The sequence below is a fragment of the Megascapheus bottae genome, chromosome 8 (genome assembly GCF_031878675.1).
Source record: "Megascapheus bottae isolate mThoBot1 chromosome 8, mThoBot2.hap1, whole genome shotgun sequence".
Taxonomy (NCBI): Eukaryota; Metazoa; Chordata; class Mammalia; order Rodentia; family Geomyidae; genus Megascapheus; species Megascapheus bottae.
This window is the reverse complement of record NC_143516.1, coordinates 54,674,727-54,688,976: the sequence shown is the minus strand read 5'-3', so window position 1 is coordinate 54,688,976 and position 14,250 is coordinate 54,674,727. Positions and strand designations below refer to the sequence as shown.

Here is a 14,250-nt window from a genome sequence, read left to right as displayed (position 1 = left end):
CACATAAAGGAGTGAGGTTGAGAAGTAACTGGATAAGTCTCTGGGTCCCCACTCCTGGCTCACCAGGGAATCCTGCCTAGGCCAGACTAGTTCTTCCTCTAGACTTGCAGCAAATTTGTTCCATTGTCAAATCCTGGAGGAACATGCTGCTGTCTCTGAGCTGGTGTGCAAAATGAGCCCTGATCCCCCAAAGGTATAGAGCACTAAGTTCAGATGGGGCCTTGTTGGGAGGGGGCATAAGTCTGTTTCCTCTTCCTTCTCTTCTCCACCTTTCTCCAACTTCATGTTCTTCCACATGCTCTGGTCCTAAACCCTTCCTTTTTATCACCTTTTCATGCAGCATGCTGGTTTGAGGGGGATGAGGAAAAGCTTGCCTATTAATCTCCTCCTGTCCACCCCCTCCATCCTCCCTAGCACATCACGAGAGCTGCTGGGACCCAGATTCCTCCTCTGTCGAGTGAGAGTCAGGCCAGATGCTGCCTAAGCTTCCTAATAGCCCTGGCATTTGCTTTTAAAGGGTAGTGAGTTATCTTCCTCCCCAGATCCCCAAAGCTGAGCGATCTGCTCTTCCTTCTAGGCTGCTCAAACTCTATGGGCCCCGGCAGAATCCTTGTCGGCTGCCTGCCACACACAGCTCTGTACATTCCAGTCAAAGCAACTCCAACTGCACAGAGCTTGCAAAGGTAGCCTTTAGGGCACACTGGCCACTGTTCAACTGTTTCCTAGCTTATGACTAGTGGTATTCAGTAAAATGGTGCAGAAAAACATTCCATCAGCCAGGCAGTTGTGTTCCCTCACCAGGTACCTGGGATTTGAGTCCTGAAATGTAGAGACTGGAGACATGGCCCCAGTTATGCTAATCTGAACTCTTAGACACATAATATCACCATTCTTTCCTTCTCCCCATTCCTACCCCCAGTACTGGGGACTGAGTTCATGCGCTGAGTGCAGTTCCTTAGCTTTTCCACACAGGCTAGCACTCTACCACTTGAGCCACAGCTTCACTTCTGGCTTTTTGGTGGTTAGTTGAAGATAAGAATCCCATGGACATTTCTGCCCAGGCTAGCATTGACTCAGACTTCAGCCTCCTGAGTGGCTAGGACTGGGTGTGAGCCACTGGTGCCTGACCCCTTCATCTCCTTCTGAGAGGACTTTAACATTGTGAGTCAGAGACTCCCCAAGTCCCTAAACAGGAGCTTTTAAACAGCTGTCCTCCCCACAGTCACCACTCTCTATGCCAAGAGACTTCATCTGCAGAACATACATGACCTCCACATGTCCCAACTGCAAGGTCTTAAGGAGCACAGAGAAAGCAGGCCAGCAAACTGTCCCATAGGGACAGCAGACTAAGTCTGGCCCTCTACAAGCAAGACAAAGGAAGATGTATGTTCCTAGAACTTTTCCAGCCAAAAAACATGTGGGCTCCACTGGGGCCTCTGATCTCCAAGTCACAGTCCACTCTGCCACAGCCAAGTGGCCTCCAAATCCATTCACAATCTCCCTACTATGGCCAATGCCTTCTTCACTCACCCCAGCCCCACTTGACCCCAGACTCTGATCCTCCAGAGTCCAAAAGGTATCCAGCCACTCTCTGTGCCCCTCGACTTCATTCTGAATTCCGTTCTTCCTTCACTGCCTTTATGGCATCCAGCCCCTTCCTACCCGGTTCTCTTGCTGCCTGGGCAACCTCACCTTCTCTGTCTTTGGTCCACAAGTGTTACATCTAGAGGTGGGGAACATCTGGTTCATGAAATCACAAGACAGACGCAATGCTTCTCATACACTTCTGGCTGGTGGCACAGGGCCATCTGACTGTACTGATATTTTTGTATAGGCCTTTAATGATGCTATAAATATCCAAATAGCCCTTGGATGAAAAAAAAAAAAGCTTCCCACCCCTGATCCTCCTTTTCCCATTCTATTCGTTTGGCATGACTATTTCAAACAGCTGTTGCCACCGCCACCACCACACTGCTCTGGGATGGCGGGCCCAGGCTGGGAAAGGGCATGGGTATTTATGATCCTCTTCTTCTCATCCCCCTCCCATGGTCTTGTTGAGATTCGAGGCTGGGTGAGGGGAACTCATTTTCCCCTAGCTCTTCTCTCATGTCAGAACAGCTAGTAGGCTCTCAGTGACATGGCCCCTTCCCTTTTGCTTCTTGAGGCCTAGGTCCTTTTCTGTCAGAATCATTCTCCTTTTCACTCTTTTTCCTGTGCCATATGCTTTCTGCCTGGACCCAGGTCCACATAGCACCCATACCATGTATTGGCTCATTTGTCATTGCATTAAAGCCACCTCATGTTTACAACACAGGGACATATTTCCAAGCTAGTTCCGATGGCATATTCCTAACAGTCCCTCATCTGAGTGCAGTCTTGATCTATGTCAGCCCAAGGCAGAAGAGAACAAGTCCACAGACTCCTGTCATTCTACTCCCACCGGGCACCATGGGGACTCCACCTCCCCAATGTCTGCCAGGTCTTCCCCCCATCCCCCTCTCTCCATCCTCTTGCTGGGGCTGTGGTCAGACTTCATTGTCTCCTCTGTGTTGTTCCTTCCTCTTCCTGGGAATTCTCTAGCTACCTCTGGGGTGTACCTCCCACAGGCCTGCACTCTCCTGACCTGGAGCCTGCAGACCAGACTGTTGAAGGGACTTACTAACTCACACAGCCAAGTGGAGGCAGAGGCAGGTGGGAAATCGGGTCTTCCATGTCCTTGAGGGTAAATTTTGGAGTTGGTCGTGGTAGATTTCTTCCTCTTTTACCTGAAATATGCGATCCGTTACTGGATTTTGCAAAGAAGTGGTTACAAGGGAAATAAATGGCCACTTTGATTATTTTTCTGTATTCGAATTTTCCATTTAAATAGTTATTGCCACATTTCTAGATGTCATCTTCTCACCAAGGAATTATTCTTGCTCTTAAGGAACTTCCATTCTAAAATTATACAAGACACAGAGGAGATAGACGCAGAGAGAGACACTATGCTTTTCTTTTTTTGGTAAGGGCTGGGGGAAGTGCAGAGAAAGGAGAGAAAATAGAAAGGGAGAGAGATCCACCCTGTTTGGTAGATGAATTAGCATGGGAGACAGCAAAGAACTCTGATGAGACTGTGTTCTCCATGAAGAAGGGATTTCGAAGCTGTTCAACTATTTATTTGGGAGTGTTTTGCATGTTGAATTAGCCATTTCACGTGATTGATATAAATCAAGGACAATTAGACCAAATTGAGCTTTAATTTTGAACTGAATGTGTGACAATGCTGCCACTGAGAGCTCCTTCCCACAATATCCGAAACTACTAACTCAGTGTGGAAGGCACCGGAGCCACGAGGCTAGATAAGTGTGAGCTTATTGCTTGTCAAAAACGAAGACACTGATAAGATCCTTGCTGCTACAGGAGCATTAGAGAGTCTAGACTAGATGCAGATTCAGGATGCACTCCAGGGAACATTATTTAAAACATCTGCTTGTTTACAGTTGGCTCAGCCTTGGAACTGAAGGAGAAAAGGATCCTAGGAACCCCTTGAGTACCTGCGCTGCTCCCTGTGGCTTCAGAAGGAATGAGAGCCTAGGGAACAGACTCCACTCCAGAGCTAAGTTTTCCTCATCCTTTAAGATGCTGTCTCTAGACTGGCCCTGGCAACTCATGCCTAGAATCCTAGCTATTCAGGAAGCTGAGATCTGAGGATTGCAGTTTGAAACCAGCCCAAGCAGGAAAATCTGTGGGACTCTCATCTTCAATTAACCACCCAAAAGGCTGAAGTGGTGCTGTGGCTCAAGTGGTAGCTTGGAGTAAAAACAAACAAAACAAAAACAAAAACCAAAAACAACAAAAACAAAGCTAGAGTGGGAGGTCCCGAGTTTAAGCCCCAGTACTGGTACTAAACTAATTAGTTAATTATTACTTAAATGTTTTAACCTTTAAAAACAAGATGTTATCATTGAAGGGACCCCTTTCTTGATTTCCCCAAAATCCATCCCTTATAGGCATTTCCTATCTTTATGACAAAGGAGGACTTGACCTAATTGGGGAGGGGGAGCGCCTGCAGAATCCCTGATAACAGCTCAGATTACAAGAGCAGTTAAACCAGGTAGAGTTACCAGAATTCCTCCCTACCCCAACTCCCTTGGCCTTCCAGGGAATTCCCTCCCCTTCCTTTGTCGTCAGAGCAGTGCACCAGAAGCCCACCGAGATGATAGGTCCGTTCAAACAGCAAAGGTGTCAATGGTTGCCCCAGCCATCAATCAACCATGCTGAATTCCATTGGCCACCTGTGTATGGCCAGCCCAGCCACATGGCTGGGGCCTATAAAAGTAGCCTATAAGATCAGGCGGGGGTCGCTCTCTCACTCCCATCTTAGAGACGGCCCTGACCCGTCAGTATGATTCTCGATGCTAGGCGTGGAATAAAACTCTGTTTAACTTAACTTCCAACTTCCGCTTTTGTGTCAGACTCGTTCCTTTGATCACAGACCCTAACAATCATATCCTTTCTCAAAATCTCTGTCCCTTGCCAATCTGACCCATGACCACACAGTACCAATTAAAAGTCCAGACTCTGAGACCAATGGACTTGCGGTGAGATCCCTCCTCATCTAGCTATCTCCAGATCACCTACGTACACAAGGCCCTCTCCTCTGAGTCTTGGGGTTCACATCTGCTCAGTGTCAGAGCCATGACAGCATCTCCCCACTCCCTTCTTGGACTGCTGATTGGTTTACTAAGGCCTGGCATGAGCTGAGGTTCCAAAAATGTCCTCCTTCGTTGTCATCTTGCTTACTAATGAAATTGGCCAAGGCCTGGGATGCAAGGGACAGAAGCTCCCTCAAAGTTTTCTTGGGAAAGCCTCCAGAGTGCCCTCCGCAACAGTTTGGTATCAGCTTTTCAAGAATGAGGGTGCACAGAGAAAGCCATTGTCATCTTGTCTGTGGACCTTTTGACCTCACAACTCAGGTTCTCCAGAGCAGCACAGTAGAGCTTCCTGATGCCTCTCTATGCCTGTGGGATGAACCCCTCACTCCCACCCTCCCCACCATCCAATCAACAAGCAGCTTCTTCCCCCTCCCACTGAAGGATCTGGGTAGGCACATGGGAGTGTTTTTTCTGCTTCTATCCTCTCTCTTTTGTTGTGCAATATCAGTGCCATAGGACTGACTTTTCTACAGGGCCCCAGTTCTCATGCTGGGGGTATCTGCTGGCTGCTGCTGAGATTTCTCCCTCTCTTCTCTTGGCTGGGCTTCTGTGGTCCAGGTCAGATGTTTCTACTGCAGTGTTCTGGTACTCAAAAGCACATTCTTGCTGGGTCCTCATGGCCAAGCAGGCAGATCAAAGCTTTCCTGAAGTGTGATAGGCTGACAGCCAGCTGACGCTAGACAGGGGAGGACAGGGCTCCTCTCTGGTCGTTATCCCTGGGAAGCAAGATCTGAGCTGAAAGTTGAGGGCTTCAAGCAGTAAGAGATCACACAGCAGAGAGGACCTGGGCAAACCTCCCAGGCCTCCCAGTGGGCTTGTCCAGGCTGAAAGCATGTGAAAAAGCTTGGCATTCCTGTCTGTCCTCCACTCTTTTCACCTATGTCTGCCTCTCCTTCAGACCTGAATTTTCTCTCCCTTGCAGGGGCAGGAAGGGGTGGGGGTGCAGGGTCCAGACAGGTACGTGTATGTACAAGGGTCTTATTGGAGGATGGAGTCTGGGAGGCAGGGAGGAAGAAAGGGGAAATGAAGGATTTTCTCTCGTTCCTTGGCCTTTTCCAGAAGTCATATCGGTGCTCCTGATTTGGGCCAGCTCTGCCCTGAGAGATTGAAGGGGTCAGTGAAAGGCAACTACAGAGAAGAAAAAGGACATCACAGGCAGGCCATGTGAGGGGCAGCAAAGGCTTTGTGGAGTAAAAAAGGTTAGGATTTAACTGGGAAGTAGTTACTCTGATCTATATGAGCACCTTGGCTTTCTGAGGGTGCAGAAATCCCTCTTTGTTTCAAATCTCTTCCAGCCTTTCTTCTTCCAGTCTAACTCATACATAGGGAGGGGCCCCGCTGGCTTCCTGCCAGGTGTGGAGCAATTTAATGCAATGCTACCTAAGGCTTTCCAAGTTAAAAATAAATAAATAAATAAAAACCACAAAAGCCCTCCTGGGCTTGTTAATGAATAGATAAACTTAATTTGTAATTAGTGCATTTAGTTGTTAATATGCAAATGAGGTCTGCTGTTCTCTGTTATTAGCACCCAGGTCTTGATTACTAAAGGATGCAGCTAAAGTACTTCACCCCAGCCTGTAACCCTCACTCCAGCTACGGTACCACAAGGCTGCACTCTGCTCCAGGTGGCAGCTGCCTGCTAGACTTATCCTGTTTATGGCCCAGAAACCCCTAGAACTCAGACAAAACTGAACTCAAGTTCTGTCTCCTTCCCACACACTAAAGCTCCACCTAGGAAATCTGTCCCTCACCCACTATCTGTCTGGTTTGGTGCCCTCCTCCCTCTCCTCCCGACCCTCCTCACCACCCTCATACCCTCCAGCAGGGTCCCCTTGGCACTGAATTCCACCGTCCCACTCTCCTCGGAATTGCTCCACTCAGAAATGTGAGTGTAGGGGAGGGAAGGGAGAAAATAAACGTGGAAGGGTTATCAATACTCAAGAAGTAATGTACCCACTACCTGAGGAATGTAATTTAACCCCTCTATACATCACCCCAACAATAAAACAGAATTAAGAGAGAAAAAGAAATGTGAGTTTAGTTTATCACTTCTCATTTCCACAGTTTCCACTGGGAAAATGTTGGGGATCTTTGATCCCTACTTCTGCCACAAATACCCTCACATTACTCACCCAGCACTCCCTTCTTACTGTCCACTAGCACCCAAGCCCTCAAACTGAACTTCCTGCTTCATTCCTTAAGCACAGATGTGTGGAGTTGGGATCTGGTGGCTCACATCTGTAATCCTACCTGGGAGGATGAGATCTAGAGGGTTTCAGTTGGAGGCCATTCCAGGCAGAAAAGTTGCAGGAGGCATGATTCAAATGGAGGAGCACCAGCTAAACAAGCTTAAAAACCTGAATTCAAACCCTAGTACCACCAAAACACAAAAAGCAAACAAAACAAAAACATAATCCAGGAACAGATACAGGCTTGCTAACTTCATCAGCTAATACCCAGCAGGCCGTCCATAAATGCTTGTCCAAGAAGGACTCAGTGAATCTGCAGCTAAAAGTTCTCCATCAATTCTTGTCATTCGTTAGTTTGCCTGATAAATCGACTCGTGCTCATGGCATGCAGTGGGTTACCATTGTTGTTGTGGGGGATGACGTTCACTTTTGTATTCCTTTGCTTGGTAGTCTTTGGTGTTTGAGACAGGGTCTCATCCTATCACCCCCAGCTTGTTGTGGCTAGAACTATGGGCAAACCCATAGTTCTCAACAAAAAGCTGGGAAACCCAGAACTACATGTCAGCCCTGAGAGTTGGGGAACTCGGACCCTTCCCACCTTTGGGCTGTGGCCCCCATGGCTTATTCCAGCTTGCTCCGTTCCATTGTGTGCATTTCTCTCCACTCAGTCACCCACATCTGCAGCCTCCAGCCCCACACGCAGATTGGGTCCTTTGATGACAGCTCTGAAAGCACGAGGAAGATTTTCTCTTTGGTCGGAACATTTGGAATAACATCTTTTCAAGTGTGTCGAAGATCAGAATCTGAATAGGCTGGAAGATGGTAGAGGGGGCTGGGCCCACGGCTTGGCCCATTTTGAAAGGCTAGGCCTGTAAGGCTAGTTTTCTTTCCTCTACAAAACGACAAAATCACTGCGGAGACATTTACAGCTAAAATTTCTTTGACATTTTTTAAATCTCTGAAATCATCAAAACTAAAACAGTGTACCATGTGCGTTGGCAAGGGAGATGCTTTTATGTCGTGGGACTGAGTTGAAAAGACACCAGTGGAGCCTGTTTGGCTCTGGGTTTTTGGATAATTGAAGCATTAGTTATAGTTTTTTGGGAAGCGTCTAGTTCATACGGAAGCTGGGTAGAAAAGTGGAATCATCCCTTTACACTCTGTACCTGGTGGTCAGTGGGGTAAGGCTGCAGCTCCCCTTTCCTGTAACAAAGAGAAAGGGACAGAAATGAAAACAATGGAGGTACACAAGAGAGCAAGGCATTGTGGGAAGTCAACCCACCTTCACAGCTGGTCTAGGGCCTTTGATGGTGACTCAGTTCTAAGGATCTAGGAAAATCCAGGGGTACTTCCTCTTCATTCAGGGGGGCCAGAAATGGAGCCTGACAATGCTTAGATGGTTTTGGAGTCTTGATGGCCTCCTCCTGCTGCTCCCTGGCCTCTGGCTCATGAACAGCTTGCTGGACAAATCTTGGGAACAAGCATGCAGAAGAGGAATGGTAACCCTTATGTGCCAGTGGACTAGCAAGCCAGCACTCTCCCAGAAGTCACTTGGCTACCTATAAATAAATCATCAATCCTTCCACCCCCTCACCCTCAGATTTTACATCAGCATTAGCCTGCACAATTTATGTCTAGTAAGTCACCTTAAAATACACACACCTATAGAATGAGGTGAACTTTAGGCCTGGTATTCCTTCTCTGCTGTCATAACAAATGCACATGAAAAGGTTTGGTAACTTTCTAAGTGTCAAGAATAAAGGAGAAGACAGGTGCTCGTGGCTTATGCCTATAATCCTAGCTACTCAGGAGACTGAGATCTGAGGATCGTGGTAAAAGCTAGCCCATGCAGGAAGTCTGTGAGACTCTTATCTCCAATTAACCACTAGAAAAGTGGAAGTGGCATCTTGGCTCAAAGTACAGAATACTACCCTTAATCCAAAGAGCTCTGGAAAGTGCCCTGGCCAAGTTCAAACCCATGATTGACAGAAATAAAAAGGGGAAGGGGGACAGAGATGAGGAAGAGATGAAGGAGGACGACAAGGAAGAGGAAGACAAGGACAAGGAGGAGGTTTCCATGGGGAAATTATTTCTGAACTTTAAAAGCCTATTTCTAAATCTGGAGCATGGCTGAAGTGGCAACATCTGCCTAGCAAGTTGGAACCTCAGATCAATTCCCAGTAAAACACACACACACACACACACACAATGACATTATTATGTCCTAGTGTTTTCCTATTCATCATCATAGTACTAACTGGAAATAAATTCTTAAAAAAAGAAGAGAGGGCTGGGAATGTATCCTAGTGGTAGAGTGCTTGCCTAGCACGCACAAAGCCCTGGGTTCGATTCCTCAGTACTACATACACAGAAAAAAGCTGGAAGTGGTGCTATGGCTCAAGTGGTAGAGCTCTATAAAGCCTTGAAAAAGCCCCAAAACAGTGCTCAGTCCCTGAGTGCAAGCCCTAGGACTGGCAAAAAAAAAAAAAAAGAAAAAAAAAGAAGTGACTCTCCTGACCAAACCATTTTCCACAGTAGTGGCCCACATACGACACCCCAACTCCAGACTTGTCTAGAAGATCACTGCCAAATTCTGAACATTTCTGGATTATAAAAACTTTGGGATATTAACTGGACAGAAGCTCTGGATCCTTACTGAGGAAAACATCTCCCTACGATCTCCCCTAAAACAGAGACCTTTGGGGCTCATTTGATGTCTCTAGGTAAGCTCTTGGTTCAGGAGTTGCTAAGACAAAGTCCCCGGCTCCGGAGCACTTTCTGTACTGGGACGTGTCATATTTCGTTTCTCGTGCACACTAGCACCGATTCCTTTTACCAGTGATCATGTCACTTCTCCACAAGGCGTCCATCGTGCCAGCCTCTGTGAGGGGACCCAGGCTGTCCTGGAGGCAGAAGGCGCCCGTGCACTCGGCCATACTTCAGGGGGTCTCCAAGGGTCCCCCTTGGGGACCCACCCACCTAGGCTTCATTGGAACAGCAGTGTCACAGGACAACCGGGGTGCACTGGTGCCACTGAGGGGCTCAAGAGCAGGCCACGCTCAGGTATCCTCAGTGAAGTTCTGTCTAACTCCTCCAAGCACCGGAAGGGACCCGAGAGTGTTCCCATCTGATGGAGTGAGCATTATTTAGCCATGAAGAAGAATGAAGGGTATCATTTGGAAGAAAATGGAGAGAACTGAAGATCACTGTGTTCATCAAAATGAGCCAAGCTCGGAGAAACAAACTGCATGTGTGTTCTCTCATGTACAAAATCTAGACCAAAATAATATGACGGAAATGGAGAATGGACTGTCTAAATTCCCAGGTTAGACCTGAAGACTCTAACATAAATGTAAAAGGAGGGAATATAAATGGGAGTGGTCCTTGGGAGCGGGGAGGCAGAGGGAGAGGGTGATGGAAGAACTTTATCACCATGTTGGAGAATAGAATAATGGAACTCATTCAACTTGTAAAAGGGAAAGAGGAATAAGAAAGACACCCTTCCAGGGTGAATTTGTTAGATGCACCTTATAGACATGTGTAGACATGGCCTCATGAAACCACTTTGTAAATTAATTGATGCCTTAAAACACACACACACACACACACACACACACACAAACACACCCCGAGTGGCCTTTCATACCCAGCACTCTAAAGAGTCGGCCCTGCATTCTCTCAGCGGTCTTCACCCACATGGAAGACACACCCTTCTCACGGGAATCCTTCAGCACACACTTCCCAGCCTTCAGAACTTCAAGAAAATAGTTTGCGGGTTTTTGTAAGTTAAAACAAAATCAAACAAATTTACCCTTTATGCCAATACTACTCAGGCCCTGGCTGCTGTCCCTGAGCTGTTGTGTAGCATTTTAAAGCACAGTGCCACTTGCAGCTTTTTGGTAGCTAACTGGCAATGCATCTCACAGACTTTCCTGTCTAGGCCGGCTTCAGATTGAGGTCCTCAGATCTCAGCCTCCTGTGTAGCTAGGTCTATAGGCATGAGCCACCTGGTAGCTGGCTTAAATTTAATATTTTAGAGAAGCATTGGAGGTAAGGTTAGCCAGGCCATGGAGCCACTCCTACTGAGAGCATGGGCATGAAGCTGGCACTGGCAGGGGTGGAAGAGGTCTGATAAGAAGCAGTACTGGCAGTGCGCCTGTGTGGTTCTGGCATATGGAACATCAGAAGACCTTGGATGTGTTAGGAAGTGTGTCTCCCGGGTTCCCACGCCAGCACCTCCTCTTCCCAAGCCCAGGCTGGATTCTAGAAGGTCAAGTATGTTGTTTATGAGATCAGCTGGACTCTCATCCCTGTCTGGATGCCAGAGGCTCCATGTTTCTGCTCCCTCTGAAATGCTGTCTCCTGAGTGCTCCCCACCCTCACATCCCCACAAGGCATCCTGGAGGAAGCAAACAAGGGTGGGAGCCCCTCCTTTTCCTGGCCTGGTGACCAGGGGCAGATCTCTGAAGCCTGCTCTCCCTCAGCGGGGCTGGTTTGTAAACCTCTGAGGTACAAGGTGACAATAATTTTGGCTACACACACACACACACACACACACACACACCAGAGACTCTAACGCCATTTAGATGTTAAGTGTTCAGAGCTAGCACTGTGTGGGTTCAGCTACCACCATGTAGGTCAACACAAGTTCTAGAAACCAGGCAGCACAGAACACCCGCCCAGACATTTTGTTTTTTGTTGGTTGTAGGGCTTGAACTCTGGGCCTGGGCATTGTTCCTGAGCTCCTCAGCTCAAGGCTAGTGCTCTACCACTTAGAGCCACTGCATCACTTCCCATTTTCTGAAGATTAATTTGAGATAAGAGTCACACGGACTTTTGTGTCCGAGCTGGCTTTGAACCACAATCCTCACAGGTCAGCCTCCTGAGTAGCTAGGATTACAGGCGTGAGGCACTGGTGCCAGGCCCTTGCAGACATTTTAAACTGGATGCTCCCTTGCCACTGCACCCGGTTTTATGACCAGCCCCAGCTCTACAGCCATGTGAATAATTTTAAACAGCCTGAGAAATTACCATTGATTTCAAAGCATTGATTTTCTGTGCCGCAGTAACACATTAAATCTCTTTTCTGAAGAAGACAAAAAGAACTAAAAGAGTACACTTTCGCTTTCTAAAGAGCCAGCATAGAGGGGTACTGACACCACAAAATTAATTTAATAAATTGCTTGTTTTTATATTGAATGACCTAAGAACATTTTTTTTTTGCTTTTATCCAGAAAAATCTTGTTATGTAATAAGTAAAAGCTCAGTTGGGTCCCAAAGAGGAGATGTCTCTAGATACCAGAGTGGCTGCCTGTGGGACAGGGACAAGTGGCTGCCTGTGGGACAGGGACAAGGGCCTCCATAGGAGGCCTTCATAGTCCAGAGCCTGGCCAGAGAGAAGATGGAGCAGGGCCCGGACAACCAGGTCTGCACCTGGACACCTAGGGGCTCCAAATCTGTCCTGTTGGTTGAGTCATCCCAGGGTTTGACCTTTTTTTTCTGTCCTTAGAATTATAGATTAGAAGTGGGGTACCAGTGGCTCGTACCCTTAAATTCTAACTACTCAGGAAGCTAAGATCTGAGGATCAGAGTTCAAAGTCAGCCTGGGCAGGAAAATCCGTGAGATTCTTAACACCAATTAACCACCAGAGAACTGGAAGTGACATTGTGGCTCAAAATGGTAGAGTACTAGCCATGAGCTGAAGAGCTCAGGGACAGTGCCCAGGTCCAGAATTCAAGCTCCAGGACCACCACCGCCAACGACAACAATAAAAGAATTAAACATTGTTATTATTTCTGTTTCCTGCCAGAGCTGGGGATCAAGTCTGTGGCCATGGGCATGAGAGGCAAGAGCCATAATCTTAGTCCCTTGAAATAACCCATTTTAAACAGGTGTGCTGAGGAGGAGACCTGAGGCTTCCATGCTCACCTTCAGCTCTGAGAAGGAATTGCCTCAGACTATGGAGTGATAATTTCCATTTATAACCACCATTCATAATTTTCTTTCTCCAAGTCAACCTCATTGTTGTGACCTCTTGGCACCTGGTTTTCCAGTAGAAGAGGCTCACAGCTGAAAGGGTACTGTCCTAACTTTGTTTCTGCAACCCCTCTCCCTCCCCAATTCACCACCCTTCAGTTCATTATTCCTTCCTGTAAACACCACCTCACTCCGAAACTTCTGTACTTGGTTCCCAGCTTAAAACAGAGTTTAATTATTTATTTATTTTTACAATACATCAGTTAAATCTGTTCATCCTTTTTTTGAGTTGAGGGACTGGAAGAAATCACACCTCGTTTCTGATGTGATATGCTCATGGGCGGTTTTGCAGCCTACCCAAAGATAGCTCTCTTTCACTTTAAGATGTTTGCCTTCTTTGGCAGTCAAAAATCCAACTTCTCTAAGCAGACTTGTGCTCAGGGGCACTGCTGCAGTGTCAGCTTTACCCCGATAGCCTGGGCCCTTGGAGGCTGAGTGAGCACCAGCGTGTGGGCAAGTCTGGCCCATTGCTTTCTGGGAGAAGAGGAGGGACATGCAGGTGCCATGCATGCTTTAGAAGATGGGAAAAGAAGGTGAAAAGTGCAGTGCTGGCATGCAGGTCTCAGGTGACTGAGGCACCAGAGATGCCAACTTGTCAGTTGGCTGTCTGAGGTAACAAGAGATGTCCTGAGGGTCGAGTGTAGTAGAGCATACCTGGAAACCCAACTACTCCAGAGACTAAAGGAGGACAATTGTCTGCAGCTGACTGGGAAAATCGTGAGACCTCCTCTGCCCAACCCTGTGAAAAGCAAACTAAAAACGAAAGGTCTAGAACATGGCTCAACTGGTAGAGTGCTTGACTAGCAGGCCACTTTGAGGGCCTGAGTTCAATCCCAGAACAGGTTTTTTTAAAAAAAAAAAGACCCCAGCCAGAAATAAACTTGGAAGCTTTAAGTCTAAATGATTAGTTAGTGCTCAGAGACGCCATAGCCTAGGCAGATCTGCAGTTCTCCTCTTCCTACTGGGGCTAGAGTTTACAGGCATGCACTACAAATCCAGCCTAAAAGAACATACAAATGGCACCACGGGCAAACTAAAGAATTAAAGTATAGGTCTTAGTGGGAGTGGAGGGAGTTTATTACATATATATTGCGTATAAATACATTATACATATATATGTATAAATATATTATATAGTATATGTATAAGATACTAATATATGCTATATTATATATATTATTATATATCCTATGTAATATAAATATAATATATATTATTGCATCAAATATAATTTAAGACATGCAATATATTACTGTTATATGTAACATAGTATGTAATATATGTAATATATAATGTATATAATATATATTTATATGGAATAGCTATATAA

At 46.7% G+C, this 14,250-nt stretch overlaps 1 protein-coding gene across 1 annotated transcript in view; it reads right to left on the bottom strand.

Moving 5' to 3' along the window:
• Nucleotides 1-7,888: 7,888 nt before the first annotated feature.
• Rngtt (RNA guanylyltransferase and 5'-phosphatase) overlaps nucleotides 7,889-14,250 on the bottom strand; it is a 233,839-nt gene continuing 227,477 nt past the window's right edge. Inside the window, exon 16 of the mRNA XM_090338447.1 lies at nucleotides 7,889-8,086. Within this exon, the coding sequence (XP_090194573.1) occupies nucleotides 8,037-8,086 (50 nt within the window). The 3' untranslated portion in view covers nucleotides 7,889-8,036. The remainder of the gene's footprint in view (nucleotides 8,087-14,250) is intronic.